At 35.1% G+C, this 17,865-nt stretch overlaps 2 protein-coding genes across 3 annotated transcripts in view; both read right to left on the bottom strand.

The window, feature by feature from the left end:
* Nucleotides 1-12,309, bottom strand: part of LOC123309817 (neuroglobin-like) — a 45,525-nt gene extending 33,216 nt beyond the window's left edge. The window contains exon 1 of one of the 2 annotated variants that reach the window (XM_044893092.1): nt 12,171-12,309. The gene's annotated coding sequence lies outside the window, so the exon portion shown is untranslated. Of the gene's footprint in view, nt 1-765; nt 1,061-12,170 lie in introns of those variants that run through there. The other variant, XM_044893093.1, reaches the window with a different exon arrangement.
* A 1,974-nt stretch (nt 12,310-14,283) lies between these two features.
* LOC123310426 (NF-kappa-B-activating protein-like) lies at nt 14,284-15,573 on the bottom strand. Its single transcript, XM_044893893.1, has one exon. It carries the CDS (start codon nt 15,571-15,573, stop codon nt 14,284-14,286), a length of 1,290 nt encoding a protein of 429 aa, XP_044749828.1.
* Nucleotides 15,574-17,865: the final 2,292 nt, after the last annotated feature.

Below are 17,865 nucleotides of genomic sequence, written 5' to 3' on the forward strand. Positions count from 1 at the left end.
AATGTCGAATAGTGATCTCCGGTTATTGTTCTACCCTTATCCAAAAAAATCAATCTTGATTACTCCATGGCAATCCCAAAAAACTAAAGCAAGAACTTTTCCAGCAGATTTTTGGACACGAAATTTCTTAGGCCTTGGATAACCACAGTGTCGCCATTCCATCGATTGTTGCTTTGTTTCTGGATCGTAGAAATGTACCCAAGTCTCATCCATAGTAACAATTCGGTTTAAGAAGTCTACATCGTTTTCAAATCGAGCACAGATCGAACGCGATGCTTCTGCCCTTGCACGCTTTTGTTCAACATTCAAACATTTGGGGATCCATTTTGCAGCAATTTTTATCATGTTCAAATTCACGTGAACTATATGATGAACGCGTTCGTATGAAATATTCAGTGCTTCAGATATCCGTTTTAGCCCAATTCGACGGTCTGATAAAATTATGTCATGAACTGCATCGATATTTTCGGGGACTGACACAAAAACTGGCCTTCCCGATCGGTCATCATCTTCAATGGAAAATTTACCTCTTTTGAAGCTTGCAGTCCAATTTTTCACGGTCGCATACGAAGGACCTTGATCACCAAGGGTATAAAGCATATCTTCGTAAATCTGCTTACCTCTTAACCCTTTTAAATAAAGGTAGGTACTGAATGTATTTCAACTTAGTGACTCACACTGTATGAAATGATAGTTATTGTGTGATTTTATTTGCATTTATAGAAAAAACCTCTTGTTTTATGCAGTAAATGAAGCAATAAATACCTTCGAAGATGTTGTCAATTCAGCTGTGTCAAATACATCCATTCTTTTTTAAAATAAGCTCGAAAATTACGAATAACCTCCAATAGATCCATAGCAACACTTTCAACTATAAATCGAAAAGACTCGATTGAAAATAAACAACTTCAACCTCATTTCGAGGCAGTAGGAAACTGATTCAGAACGAAAATAAATCGGCACAAATTGTAACATGTGATTTCGTAGAATAAGTATAGGATCACAAACGTATTCATTCTTTCAATCATTCAGATCCTGTATATTCGCGAATGTAAATAACAGTCGATTTGAACTGGATGATGCTGACGACAGAAAAAAAATAAACAAGGTAAGAAAGTAAATGGGTTCTATTTTAGAAGTATACGGAACCAATTAACATGGAGTATATAAACGATTTCTCCTAGAATATGATAAGATACGAATTCCTTTCTATATACACATGACTTCCTCCTTGTGCAATAATTAGAGAGGTAGTTCTTATTATGAATATAATAATGATATTTTGAAGCTCAAATGCGAAATTACATAACAACACAAAGGTATTCATCCTAACAAAAGTTTTCACTGATTTAAAATGCAAAAAAAAATGGTTTAGGTTGAGATCAGTTCTCAAAATAAATAAAAAAAATATTGATAAGATCCCTGCGGAACTGTCAAGCCATTACATTAAGGATATGAAAATAAGTAAACAGACACAAAAATTCAACGAAACCTTTTTCACATGTTGATTTGACTGTATTTGAAGTCTTCTGGGTGAATTTCACAAAGGAACACTTTACCAAACCCAAAAACTACATCAACTTCAGTTTATATCGAAAATATATTTTATATCCTGAAAAGAAAGGATCTAAAATCAATGTGAATTTTGATGGACATCATTTCAACCTATGTCTCTCCACAAAGTTGTAATAAAATCATTGAAAGCTGTGGTGATGGATTGTAAAAAAAAGTTCACTTCTCTTCTATTTATACCTACGTTTCGAATTAATTGATCGAAAATAATACCTGTGAGAAACAGCCTCGATCTGTATACACAGAATTTGACTCATTCTCGATTGAAATATTCCTGCCTGTCTGAAACAGCGTGAAAAATAACGTTAATTTGCTACAGGAAGGCGGTTTGTATGCGATGATGAAAATATACCGCTGATGTTTCATTTATGCAAAGCGTTGCAGAGGCTAGCGAAGTTCAAAGCCGAATATAATACAGTACACACAACTCAAACAGATAATGCAAATGTGTGGTGCGCTTCTGGCAAGCGAAATGTTAATTTTGATGAAGTATCGAACATCATCTCATCTATAGATTGCTTGTTCTTGCACCACTGATTCGAATTGGCAGTTTGCTCAACTACTTCTGATTTGATGATGTCGAAATATATTGGAATGAAGAAGCAAAACACGAGTTTACTATAAAATAAAATGAGTTTATATTCTTCCTAGAGTTCATTGGGAAAAACGTCCTAATGGTCATTATGTTTTCAGCTACAGGTACGTTAATGGTTTAAGAATTGAGAGAAGGGTTAGACCCCAATGAAACAGCCTATTTCAATGGAAAATTGCATCCCAGAGAGCCTAACATCATGAAATAATAATTATCAATAATGATTTCGTAAATCGAAAGAATAAGTGAATGCTTCAACTTTGAAACCTTTTGCGTCAATAATATTTTGTTGAAAGCTCCACTTGGTAGATGATAACTATTTCAGAAAACTTCAATAAATTCTATAGGTAATCATCTGTATATTCACTCGAAAAACTTCACCATACACCTTCATTTCATCCTCGAAACATTCGACTTTGAACGTTAATTGCACACAAATAAGCGTATTGACATCACCCCTCCAGAACCAGGGAATGTTGTCCAGAAATCATTGCAATTCCAGAGGACACGGCACTAATTAATTGAGGATTTGTGATGAAGCATATAGGTCGAATTATAGCAAGTAGCTGGGACCAATCGACTCATATCAATCTGAAAGCCTAACAGAGTACTGACAGATATGGCACTTTCAATCAGCCCTATTAGAAGATGATTAAAACGTTGAAGCTTCGAGTTTTGAGTATGGCAAAGCACATGAGGTCTTTCTATATGGTGTTTTTGTAGAAGGTATAAGCTTTAAGGAGCTTTTGAATTTTTATCAACCTTAGGACTTAGGGGAACCGAGAAAGAGGTCTCTACATTGTACAGAAAACATTTCTTGTTTACTCAGAGATTCTATCTCTGGCCCTTTGAGCTGTGCCACAATGTTCAATCGTTTATTTGGGTTAACTGCCAGTTCAAAATGTTCAAATTGAAAACTGATGCTTGGCTGAAATAATATTTTGAAGATCCTTGCAAAATTTGAACTTTGTAGGTACTCAAAGTAGAGGATAGTTTCAGAGGAACGAAGTTTTCTTCCGAAAATGCTTTATATTCACAATTCCTTTGAAATTTTGCACATGCGTGCGTTTGAATCAGTTCATACAAACCTATTTTAAAACAACTCACAGAGTTTCTATTCCATAATCAAATGTCGAGGACAAAATTCAGAAGCCTACTGTATGTGTATTCTCTTTTAGGAGGTTAAGGTGGTTAATGTATCAAAAGTATCTCGTACCTACTTCTAAAAGTATTTATTGTAATGGGGAATTCTCCTCAATTTGGGTTATCACCGCAAATGCAAGTTTAAACTGAATAATTATGAGTTTCATTCATGATTTTTTCAAATTCACAGCGGAAACTATTCAAAATCATTCTTCAAGTATGGGGTTTTAAAATTTGAATCGCTTTGTGCGGAGTTTACGATTTGACAACTGCGCATACAAGACAATGAAAACAACAATGTCCGATCAGCTTGTTTATAAAATAACAGCTGTTGATCTACAGGCGCGTACTTACTGGCGAGCTTCAACTGCAACCGGCCATAAAAATCCCATAAAATTTTACGACCTTCCTCGTTCGTCGCAGACTTCATAGACAGCCATCTTTGTCTATCTCATCAAGATAGTGTATTTGTTGTCCTTTATTATCAAGGCATATTTCAGTCGATGTTGCCAACTTGTGCAATCCACATGAAACGCTTTAAATTTTAAATACCCATTTTTATTTTTCATTTTTAAGTGCCTAAAATAATTTTTTTTGGGGAAACGGTTGAAATGGTTATTTCAAAATGTGACTTTCCAAAGATATTTCATAAAAAATACATCATTTTCGTTAGAAGGAGTATTCCCTATTTTGTGTGTTGCAAAATGGCGGAAGCATCTAACGATCTTTCTGAATATGTTTCGACACATATTATGTATGAAAAACTGTTGCACGAGTATACTCTAGTGAATATATTGTTATCAATTCATCATCAAGAAGTTGCTATGGTTCAGTCGAAAGTACAAAAAATGATTACAAACTAGCTCGATTTGTTATGGTTTCTAGATTTGCCTATATTGAAAGAGTCCTTATAACAGTACTCTCAACTATGCGTCAATACACCAGCAAATTAATTTATTAGGCTGCAGTCTTCTTCTTCCATCATTTGGAGACAAATGATTCGAATTAAAATTCTTGCACTGTGTTGCCAGGGCGTACAAATTCCTCTTCATTTCAGCGATACTATAGGGTGTCCTTTTCTAAGGAACACATAATTTGCCATGAGTTGGTAAACAACTAATTAGCAACCTATTATTCAGCAGATCCAACTTGATTGGCAAGTTTCCCCCGTGCACTAATTTGATTTCGATCAGGCTGGTGGTGGAAATGAGAATATTGAATATCGAATCCTAAAGGTTGAGGCCAAGGGTGAGAGATTCATTAATTTATTCAAAGGGAAGAAATGTCAATGTGTTGAAAACTCGCTCTGGAACTGAGGAAATTTTCTTGGAATTTGGACTCATATAATGAGTTCTGACAGTTATACGCCCTTCCGTTCACAAAAACTTTAATTTTAGAGAAATGCCTGAAATGCCAGTGATGCCAACTGCAGTTTCCTCTTCTTATAATCAAAATAATGAGTGAATTTTTAGAAACGAACAGCCATTACTTGTATGTAGTGAGTAAAGTGCATTTGTGTGAGTGAGTAAAAAGAGTTAAAAATATTTTATATTTTGAATAACTTTAGAGATATTTCTGTTCACTTCAGTTCACTTCATATCGCAATATTAGCTCTTTCCAAAAGATACCCAGTATATTTTCGGAAAAATTCAGTCATCAATCAGAAGGAAATAAAAACCTGATGAATATTGCTCCCCCTAGGAAATTCCCTCTTTATGAGCACATTTTTCATGACCTGAAGGTTCATTATTCTTGTGCTCCAAACAGGTTTTTTCATTATTGATTTTTTCATTAATTCCATTTTTCGTTACCTCATTTATCGTCCAGTTTTTGAGCACAGCGTGAGGACTAGCTCGGAGTTCGTTCGTAATCAAAGTCTGGAAAGGTGCAATGAATCATATCCACTGTTCACTCAAAAATATCGAGCAGGAGATGTTATTTCTAACTTTAGTACATCCAATACGTCCTTATGCTGTTGAGTTCAGTTTTAATCGGTATGACAGTTGACAGTATTCATTATTGTAGTCCTTATAAACTACGAGGAAAAATTCTTAGCCTACTATAGAACTTTTCCAGCAGATTTTTGGACACGAAACTTCTCTGGTCTTGGAGAACCAGAGTGTCGCCATTCCATCGATTGTTGATTTGTTTCTGGATCGTAGAAATGTACCCAAGTCTCATCCATAGTAACAATTCGGTTTAAGTAGTCTACATCGTTTTCAAATCGAGCACAGATCGAACGCGATGCTTCTACCCTTGGACGCTTTTGGTCAACATTCGAACATTTGCGGATCCATTTTGCAGCAATTTTTCCCATGTCCAAATTGACGCGAACTATATGATGAACACGTTCGTATGAAATATTCAGTGCTTCAGATATCCGTTTTAGCCCAATTCGACGGTCTGATAAAATAATGTCATGAACTGCATCGATATTTTCGGGGACTGACACAGAAACTGTCCTTTCCGATCGGTCATCATCTTCAATGAAAAATTTACCTCTTTTGAAGCTTGCAGTCCAATTTTTCACGGTCGCATACGAAGGACATTGATCACCAAGGGTATTAAGCATATCTTCGTAAATCTGCTTACCTCTTGACCCTTTTAAATACAGGTACTTGATGATGGCTCGATACTCCAATTTTTCTATTTTCACAATTTCGGTGGACATCTTCTTTCCTTTAATTTAATGCGTAATTCTGGTTTACTTTTTTGACCTCAAACTTCCAACTGACACTTCTGATGAGTTATTTTTCGTTGCTATAGTAACGCAATATTTCAACTCCAATTTATTTTATTTGTGGTTGAGTTTTGAGTGACAACTAGATGAAGAAGTTTTCATGATGAAAGTGGTGCTCTCAAACTCAATACCCTGAAATATACATCCGCATCATCTCCTTCACTTAAAAAAGATAACATTTACATATTCCGATGCACTCCATTACCTCGTTGCGATGGAGAGTTTTCCAATTTTAAAGTGATTTATAGGGAAAATAACTAGAAAGTTGGAAAAGCTGTGAGGTAGATGATCGTGCATTTGTTGATGACCATTTTCCATAACGATACTTTCATAACGGAGTTGTAAATATCGGGTCTGTTTGAAAACACGCGATCTCGTGTAAACATACCATAATTTATTGACTTTCACGGATATTCACCCAGACCCTTTGGAAATTCAACGGAAATTAATTTTCCAATATGTTGTCCAATGGAAGATATAGATGAGGAATGTAGATCTTCCCATTTCATTTTGAAAGCGGTTCAAGAAAAGGCAATGAGAACATTTCAATTCCACTAGAAATGAAGTGATTTAGATCATGTTAGTGTTCTACTGGAATATGATTAGTCATGCATGAATTATAATGCTAAAGCTCTATTCTTTCGGAAATGAAAATTTTTACGACTTATCAGATAAATAGAATTGAGTTTGACAACGAATTCCAATCTTTTGAGACAATTGTAGTCACAAAATTTAAAAAATAACAGACTCTAGGAAAGTTTCAATCTGAAATATTCCTAATCTGAAATACTTCTACTTCCTTACCTAGGTGACCATGAACTACACCTCGCACAGAAGGTTGAAACTAAAAAAATTACACACGCAACGATACAAAATGAGTAATAAGTGACAAAGAGAAAGATACACCTCTTGATATAAAAATGACATTCTGTATTCATTGGGAGACAAACGGAAACTGATCCGGATGTATTAGGTATAATCAAATGAACAAAATTCGAAGGGCTTTATCATATAGATATAAACTGTCAGAAGCCCAAAAAAGATATGCCGTTCAAGAAGAAGAATACATCGTATCCTCGAAAAGTGACATTGAAAACAGGAGACCCAGAATTAATGACAACAATTTTTGTATACAGGGTGAGTCGTACAAATATTTTAACAGTAGATTCTTGAGGTAAAAAAACACATTGTCCTATACCATTTATTCCGATTCGGCCCTGATAAAAAGTTTTCATAATGAGCTGTGGCACCCCTGGAAAAACAACTCCAGAATAACCATCTAAATCTGTGACACTACACATCTGTGGATCTTTCAAAAAGAGTTGTATTCAGCCAAACTACCCAATTTTTCAAATTTCACAGATAGTTTTTTATTTTTGAACATCAAATTACTCAAAAACGGCTCATTATACGAGAAAATATGAGGAATAATTTTATTTCACAAAACGTTCGAATATATACTCGTTATATATAGCATTCAACTTGGTTTCAAGAGTTGGGTTCTTTGAATTTTTGGCATTTTTTGGTACGCAATGGACATAATGAGAAAACTGGAAGACGTGGATATTGAATTGTGTTCGAAAAAGATTCATCAAATAAAGGAAAAACTATATCCCGAAATTAATTTCATAAAAATAATAAATCCGTTTGTGAGATAGAACTAAAAATAATTTTTTTTATGATTTTTCAATAGCCTGCTGTATCTTTTAAACCGATCGAATTCGGAAAAATGGTAAAGGAAAAAAGTGTTTCTTTTGACTTCAAGAATCTACTGTTGAAATCTTTATACGAGTCAAAGACTCAGCTTGTATATGTTACCGGTTATGTTGTGTTTCTAATTTTCACGACCTCCATACAAAATCATAAAGAATGATGAGTTAAACTTTGGTTTTTAAGGAGACATCTCATACAGTTAGTTCTAATCAATTTGTATCCAAATAGCAGCCCCTAAAATCTTGAATGGGTAGAAGGGTTGAGTGACACCTTATTTTGAAGGGATGGTAGCTTTTCAAATTGACACACTGTACCTATATACATTGCCTAGGAATGGTTACCTGGATATAACGCACAGCTGTCATGTTGCCTCTGATGAATACCAAAGGTGATCTACTTTCATACCAAAATCTTGGCGCCCTAGGTGACTGCCTACCCCCTAGAGACGGTCCTGTTCAAAATTCGAAAATTACAGACCTTTGGGCAAAATGGTAACCTTCTCGTTCATGCATGTGTCATTCGATTTCCTCTTACGCATTCACACTACGTCAAACATGGAACGACTCTAATTCCTGTGAAGAAAACGCAGTTGGCGATCTGATCAGAAGCACATAACGAATTATTGAGCAATTCGTTATTCCCAAAGCGGCGAATGTGTTTATATTCCAACCAACGCTTATTTGCCCTCCTACATTTTCACCTCTGTAACGACTGCTTCCTTCGTCGACGACAATGTCAGTTTCGAGATGTGGAAATTGAAAAAAACGCTCGGAATTTCCCACAAAGGATTGTTATTTCCTCCATTGTATCGATATATTTTTTTCCGAAGGTTCTTTGCCTCGAAAGGAAATAGAGGTCACAATGGGAAAATTCGTTCCGTAGTTTTTCTTCAGGAAAGTCTTTCTTTGACGTAAGATTAAAAATTGTTAGAATTCTAAGGAACACATTTGTGCTCATCGAAAATTGGGTTCAGAAGATCCACGCTCCAATCCATGAGCCACCTGATATTGTTGTTCGAGCATACATTGTGTCAATTTGAAAAGGTACCAGGTACCACCATTTTATATCTGGGCCTGCTTGCAAAATCAGAAGAAATGCACCCAGCGAGCACAAAAACATCTCAGAGATGTTAAAAGTAAGAGATTTCGAGACATTGAACATCCACTGCGATGTTCTGTTTATACATGAATAGAACTTTTATAGAACAGCCAATGTCCGCCGCAGGCGGCTATTACATAGATGTCCCTGGGATGTCACAAAAAGAACTACTCAGAAGTTTTTTTGATAGCCTTTTCATGTACACAATAGAACATTTCTAAAGCGCTTTGCGCACACGAAATCGCTGTTTGTAAGACTTTATATGAAATTCTTTTGTGAGGCCTTTTTTCTTTCATTTGAATGTTTGAGGATACCACATTCAATTTTAAATGAACTACAAAGTTTTTAAATGAAATACAGAATACTATATAAGAATAAAAATATTTTAATGATACTTCAACAGGTACAAAAGGAAAAGAAATCACATTTCACATAAAAAATTGAACAACAAAAAACAATTGATAAATATTATACTACAGAAAGGGAGAATAAACAAAAAAATATATCACATTCAATAAAACAAACATAAATAACCAAAAAGAAATATCACATTTAACATAAAAAATTATATTATAATTATAATTTTAGATGTACCGAAAGGGAAAATGAAAAAAAATTTATGAAAAATTTATTTTCCCTTCATTTTATCGTCCCTCCTCCTCTGCCTAAACCAATCTTTGCCATAGAGTTCGAATACTTTCCTAGTGATTTGGAATTTTTTATGGATCACATCTACAAAATAAAAACAATTCAAACAATTAATTCACAAAATATATGAAGGTTAAGATGATTTTTTCTAATTAAAATAACAGAGAAAATAGCTGCATGAAAGGATCTGGAAGATTTGAGTTGTAAAGCTCCTGACCAGGTTGATTTGCGAAACGATTTTATTTATTAAATTTTTTTCACTGGTATTCAAAGATACAAAATAGAACAATTTAAAGGAGTTTTCAAAAACAAGAACTTTTCTGGGACAATTTGAATTATTTTGTGATTCACAAGTGATGAATGATTATTATCATCGTCGGAAGAGTAATCTTATACAATATTCTGGGAATTATCAACGGCAGAGATAGATTATCGAAATATGTTGAAATCCTCGATGATATGGCTTTAAACTTTATAAAGTTATTTCTTGAATAATTATAATAACCTTCCATATACCATTCGATTATTCCAACCAAAATACAATGATCTCTCATACCTAGTCCCAAATACACAAATAATATTAACCACGCAGCGTGGATTCTTTTGAGGTTATATGTATGTTTCTGGACATTATACTATACATTTAATTCATGTAATACTTACTTAATTTCTTACTTAATTGTAGTTGGTTACTATGAAGAGATCGATCCTAAATTCACAATCAAAACCAACACAGAAGTAGTTAATATTATACAAATCACCAATCAACTTTCAACTCCGAACAGTCCACAGTCCAAACTACGAAGAAAGTGGAAATGGCGGCAAAATGAAATAGATGAATTGTATATTGAGAAGATATCCACACGTTTACATTATTTTCAACTCGACAGTACCTCTCAGTAGGTAGACGAAGAAATGCCACAGATGGCACATATCAGAACAAATAAAGATTTCCAATAGCCTTTGGAGACCTCTTTGGGAAGTGAATATTACGTTTCAAAGAAACATCCTCATGCCAACATTTTCGAAACATCCCAAAACATCCCAGGGATGTTTGTGCTCGCTGGGCATAGATAAACGTCAATCAATTTGTATCAACCCTGGGAGCTGATGAAAGCATCCCCCAAAATCTTAAATGAAAAGAGGGGATGAGTAACAACTTGTTCTAAAGGAAATTCAATTGGCTTTCCAAAAACGCCACACACAAGGAATGGTAGAATAGGGAAGATAGCAAAACACGGAATAAAACATGAAAATAATGAAAAATTTTGTACTATAAAAGATTATTTTTGATAAAAGTCTAACTAATTTTAAAATTCGGACCTTATGTTTTGGATAACTACAACTTGAATTTCTCAAAATTCTTACTTTCAATTCTTCTACATCTAGGGGCTGTATTTTTTGCACAACCGACCTTGAATGTCCCTAGAGGAAAAACCTACATAAAGGTTTCAAGTCAGAGTGAGTTTCCTCGCAAAATTTAATATAATATTTCCATTATCATCTAGCTGATTTTCTAATCTTACTTAGTATTTTCAACGAACCTACATCCATCGCAAAAATTTTGTTGCCATTTAAAATAACTCAACTATCCTCCTACCCTAGAAGAGGGTAAATGACAAACTCCAGCATTAGGTACACATGAATATTTGCCTGATTCAAAATATTAATTTACCTGTAGAATTCTTCCATATTTATGAAAAACGCCATCAAATTTAAATCCACTGACAATGTAAAACTTCCTCTCCTTCATCAATGAAGTTTTTTTATAAAATTGTCTTCAGAATTTCCCAACAATAATTTGTGATTGAAACCTTGAATATGATCATTGAAATACCTAGAATTTCGTGTAGGTGTAATGTTCTCAAAACTCGTATTTGTGCTAGCTTATAAAGGCAGCTCCGACTGTTGAAGAACAAATAAAAAATCATGTTCCATAAGCAAACCTGGAAATTTTACGAGATATTTGATGCTCTAGTATGGTTCGTTTTATTACACTTCGAATAGAAGTGTAGAATTCAGGGCAGAATTTACATGTTACTTCGTGATTTTAAAGACCTATCTCTTCATTTTCTTGAAAATTCATAATCTAATCAATTCTTCCTTCCTGAGATTCAAATTAGACCGTCCTTTCATAGCATGTATCATAAAATACATGCCTAACAACCTGTTGTTCATTTTTGTTGGGATTTTGAGAAAGAAAATTCGAAGAATGAACCAATGGTGCAACATGTTTCAGAACAATTTGCTCAGGGAAATTTTTGACTTAGATTTCGAACGCAATCCACTACTATCGATATTATTTGCAAATACTATGAACAACTATCGGAAACCTAAACTATATCACTCATTCAAAATGAAAATCCTAAAAGTTAAGATGTGATATTATATATTGAATAAAGGAAAACTGTTTCAAAATTTCGTTAATATCTAGGACAGATATCAATTTTACTAATGAAAACTATGTTTCCATTTAAGAATCCTTTTTGAATTTGCACAAAGCAGGGCACCGTTTAGTTCTTTTTCCAAAATTCCACACGCCATTCAACAATCAAGTAGCAGTATCTCGAATATAAACAATGATCATCAAATCGAGCAATTTATAACATCGACGAATAAATGACACAATGACTACAATTGGTAGCCTCGACGACTTTCACCTACCTTCAAATTCCATCGCATGATTGATATCCCAGTTCACCGTTTCAGCTGTTACGAGCACCTTCAGGGACCCACTTGTGTTCTAATTTATAGGCAACCCGCAAGGACAACCTCGGTTCCAGTGGCCTAAGCGCGTTGAGGATATCTTTTGACTGAATATCGTAGTGCGCTTCGGGAAATGGGAGCTTGCGCGCAACGCAAAACGTTCCCGGCGTTCGTAGGGACCATTTTATATAAGGACTCTTCGGAAAAGCACCTAAAATATTGATTTCGTTATACATATTTGCTACTCTGGTGGAGATTCCTCTTTCCAGTCATCTCAGTCTGAATGTTGACCCCGACCAAACAACTTATGAATTATATCACTGGTCGCTGAGGCCATTTGAACTTCCTGGATGGGAAATTATCTGGAGACCTTATATATTGTGGGGTGTAAAATGAAGTTTCAATGAGGAATGCCTTTTGGGATGTATTTATTGTATTTATTCATTTTAAATAGGCACATGAAACAGCGATTTTAGAACACTCGAACCTGTTGATTTGAGTATTCACTGAAAGATTAAATAATTACAATCAAGCTTAACGAGATTTGTGTAAGAGAGGATGTCTTGATATCTAGTTAACCTAGACCGGTTTCATGCTTAAAAAACAATATTGCGTTTCCATAGGAACGAACAATATCTCATTAGAAGTGTCAGTGTGAAGTTTGAGGTCAAAAAAGTAAACCAGAGTTACGCAATAAATTAAAAGAAAGAGGATGTCCATCGAAATTGTGGAAATCGAAAAAATGGAGTATCGAGCCATCATCGAGTACCTGTATTTAAAAGGGTTAAGAAGTAAGCAGATTTACTAAGATATGCTTAATACCCATGGGGATCAACGTCCTTCGTATGAGACCATGAAAAATTGGACTGCAAGCTTCAAAAGAGGTGAATTTTCCATTGAAGATGATGACCGATCGGGAAGGCCAGTTTCTGTATCAGTCCCCGAAAATATCGATGCAGTTCATGATATGATTTTATCAGACCGCGAATTGGGCTAAAGCGGATATCTGAAGCGCTGAATATTTCATAGGAACTCGTTCATCATATAGTTCACTTCAATTTGGACATGAGAAAAATTGCTGCAAAATGGATCCCCAAATTTGAATGTTGACCAAAAGCATATAAGGGTAGAAGCATCGAGTTCGATCTGTGCTCGATTTGAAAACAATGTAGACTTCTTAAACCGAATTGTTACTATGAATGAGACTTGGGTACATTTATACGATCCAGAAACAAAGCAACAATTGATGGAATGACGACACTCTGGTTCTCCAAGGCCTAAGAAGTTTCGTGTCCAAAAATCTGCTGGAAAAGTTCTTGCTTCAGTTTTTTCGGATTGCCATGGAGTAATCATGTTTGATTTTCTGGATAAGGGTAGAATAATAACCGGAGATTACTATTCGATATTACTGACCACTCTACGATATAAAATTGGAGAGAAAAGAGGCAGAAAGCTATCCAAAGGTGTTTTGTTTTTGGAGGACAACTCCCCTGCACACAAATCTCATGTTGCTATGTAAAAAACTTGTGATTTGGGTTTGAATATCCGAGCAATAGCAACCAAAGGGAGTATGATTATTATTCTTCCAGTTTTGTTAGAGCTGCACCAGCCAAATAATCTCGCCAAAACTACTTGAATTTGTTACATTTTTTTTTCAATTTGTTCCACCAGCACCCGAATTTTATTATACTTCGTATTTCTGAGTAATTCCTGTTTCGTGTAGGTTCTATTTCGAAGCCACTTACCCCTTTATTCGATGTATTCCTTCATCTACGGTGAAGGAATGCATCCTAGCCCATCTGGCAGTAAAAGACGTCCAAATCATTTTACTTTGTAAATTCCGAAAAAGATAGGGTCTCTTAAAAATTCGTCAAGACCAAACGTTCCACCGAGATCGATAAAATTTATAGATTCATTGCTAGAAGCGTTATTCTTTCAGAATATGTATCACTTCTAGCTTTACGATGATTTTTCTGACAATAAAACCTCTTTTATTGATTTTAGCTGCAAATTTATTCAGAAATCACATCATTTCCTAAAGAAATATATTAATTTGATTTTCCCTCATGCATTATAATAAGTCCTCCTTATTCGAGAATTCCAAGACTAATGGAAGACGTTTATACTCCACCCCGTTCATTTGACTCCATGCTTTCTGGGCAGCTTCAACGTTTTTAAAGGCAACAACGGCTTCTCCGTTAAATTTGTTATCCAATACTCTGATCAAAACTATATCGTTCAAGAAAACTCTGAAGATGTCTTGTAACTCAGGCTGCCTTATGCCCACCACCAAATTCTTAACGTGGAGAGTATCAGTTGGAGTGCACAGTTTTCCGCTGCTGTGTCTTCCTTGCGATGGAAATTTTGGACCTGCAAGACCGGAAGAAAGGCTGTCCACGCTATCCGTTCTTTTATTGTCATTTTCTGGATTATCCGAATCGATGTTGGATCCGTATTCCTTGAGTTTTCTCAACATTTCATTCTGGTCATCGTAATTGTTCCTGACTATTCTATCGAATGACTGTTCTTCTCTCATCGGAAAAAATATATTATCCTTAGGGACTTTGTCGCAATCTTCTTGTTGGTCCTGCCTGTTATTTGCTTCCTGATTGGTCTCATGACCAGCTCTTCCTTTGCTGTTTCCATCGGCATCATCTGAGTCTAATTTGAACTTTTTATTTCTGATCTTGACATATTCGTCATAGCTTTTATACTTTCTTCCCTTCCTCTTACGTTTTTCTCTTCGGTTTTCAACAAGGGTTTCCTTATCACTCTCATACTCACTTCCAGATTCGCCATACGATGCACTATTTTTCTCACTCATGCTCTCATCATCAGTATGAGTTTGTTTTTCGTCCATACTGCTTTGACTTTCGTTATCAGTACCTCCTCGCTTGTCACTACGGATGCTTTCATCGGTATCATCGAAGTTGCTTCTGCTATTTGCCTCAGTTTCGGTCCCCGAATCATCTTCATTCGTTTTCTTCATTCTTTTCCTTTCCATGTTTTCCCTTTTATTTCTCTGAAGTTCCTGTTTCGCTAGCAGTTGCCTTCGTGTTTCTTCTTGAAGTGCTTTGTATTCTTTGGAGTAATCCTTGAGAACTTTCCGCTTGCTCAGCTTTGGTTTCGGGAGAAGAGCTTCCCAAGCGTTTACAACTTGCTTTGTTAAATTGCATAATTCCATACGTTGATTATTCTTCCAGAACACTTTGAAGAAATCGAAGAATCCAGTTTCGTATGATGTTTGTGTCACACCTTTCTTCGGAAGCAAAGGTCTTTTTTTAGACATTTGTCTACCCTTCAATTGAAGGGCTTTTTTCTTTCCACTTTTTGATTTTCTTCCAGCCCCAAATCGCGCCATAATAATTAAATAATATTTAATTTTGATTTTGATTGAAATATAGAGACTTCTCTCATGACAACTATTCTCATTTTCAAAATACAATTTCGTTGCCGCCTTGGATTAATAAAACAATAAATATACAGAGTACCACAGTTCGATGGATATAAATTCTTGCCCATTATCTATGCAGCTTTGTTCTGGTAATGAAGAAATAACAATTTTTTCAATTTTCTAGAGTATCTGAATCGGTGGTGGGTTTTATCGACATTTAAATCTTGTAGCTAATTCCATTGTTAGCGCTAGATCTCAGAACATCAAATATAGCTTAGGATATTTCGAAATTATTGCACCGAATTCGTAACAATTTACCTAATAGAATTTTCGATAATACTAAATTCCATTGATAAAACTAGCTTTTGTCCTTTTGTCCCGGCACTAGTTCTGTAAATGTTGTCCTAACCCCGAGGAAGTCAAAAGTTCTAAAAATAATCACTACACCACTGGTGGCTGGGTATATGGCCGAAAGCCGAGTCCGAAAATTCCTGCTAACATGTGATTTTGGACGGGGTAACCTGACAACACCGCGGCATTGTTGTCAGTGTCACTGTTTCTATCTCTGTTTGTCAAAAGACGAAACGCAAACGCAACGAAATACGAAATGCAAAGATTATAGAGAAGGAAGATGGGAAACGAAGCGACTACACTTACGTGAGCGCCGCCTGGTGGTTCCGTTGTGTATTAAAATACTAAGACTGGTTAAAATATTTATTCAAGGGCCATTTGGCATGTCATGTCAACATGTTTACGTTTTGATTTTCGTACCGCTCGTTCAACTCGCTCGTTCTAGTCACCTTATTTCAATGTTATTTGTGTATATAAAGTTCAAAATGTCGTATGGAAAATATTGTATGGTGAAGAACTGTTGAAATTGCCGTTTGGGATTCTCCGAATATAAGTTTTTTGAATTAACCAAAGAAAATGGAATCGTAAGTATTGAAACTCGTACCATGTGACTAGGATGTTGATTGATTTTTATTTTCAGTGTTCTGAAGTGGATAGAATTTTCCGGGCGTCAAGACATTGACTTGAGTGAAAGCTACACCATGTGCAGTGAACATTCTATCAAAGATTATAGAGTTAGGTTCTGTAATCTATAATCTTTGCATTTTACTTAAATTCAATTTGAATCTTTCCATCCACGCAAGTTGCTGTATGCAGGAAGCATCCCATGCATGAAAGGGCCACCAAAGGAACCACATGCGATGGAGGGCGAGCAGTTTGAAACTGATACATCGAATACTGATGGTAAGTCTTCCTAGATATCCGCAATGCATAACTGAATTCATTACTCATTTATCATATATTGAATGCATATCTTTTTTATATGCAGGAAGCATTCCGTTCATGGAGGGGTCACATTAAATGGAAAGCAAGCAGATTGAAAGTGTTACGACAAATACTGATGGTAAGTCATCCTAGATATCTGTGACACAAATAATTGAATGAATTATCATCTTATATATGAGAAAATTGTTTTATTATGAAAGTAGATTACAAGAACTTCCCCTTTTTCAGATATTCTTTCGAGTGTACCTGAAAGAAGTTCCCACACTCTGTAGAGTACTTCTAAGTCTTTCCCCAGAAGTGATAGAAAGATCCGAAAACTGAAATTAACAATCAACTCCTTGGAATGCAAAATATATGGTACCTATATCGATTATTTGTTCATTTAGATTTCTGATAAAGATTGTACAAATTCAACAAATTCTATTGCCTCAAAAAAATTTATTACATGGAAATAAGAACTTTGATATATAATATTCAATATGTACTTTCGTATCCTTTATTCAAGTGAGAATTTCGACACAATTATTCTCACCAGTTGTACATGTCAAAAAAAACCTCACCATTAAATATACCTTGTAAAATCTTCAATTCTCTCATATTTTTTTATAAATTTCGAATAAAAATATAGCAAATCTAACAGAGTATTTCATTAATATTAATTTATTCAAAACAATGTTTACATAAAAAAAACATCCTGATCACGAAACAAAGCCCTGGTACTGTTTTGTAGCTCAGGATGTTTTTTTCTGGTCTCGACTAAGTCGATATTCGAATCCAATACAAGGAATAAAATTCGAATTTCGCGCCCTTAAATTACAAAGCAGACAACTGTAATTTTACTGTTTGACATTACGATTTCAGCGCCATCTAATTTCTCAGTATGTGAAACACAGGCCCAAAGTGTAGTCGGTTTTTAGTACTAGATTAGTAGGGTCGTTTCCCATCTTCCTACTCTATAATCTT

This window comes from Coccinella septempunctata, chromosome 3 (assembly GCF_907165205.1).
Source record: "Coccinella septempunctata chromosome 3, icCocSept1.1, whole genome shotgun sequence".
Taxonomy (NCBI): Eukaryota; Metazoa; Arthropoda; class Insecta; order Coleoptera; family Coccinellidae; genus Coccinella; species Coccinella septempunctata.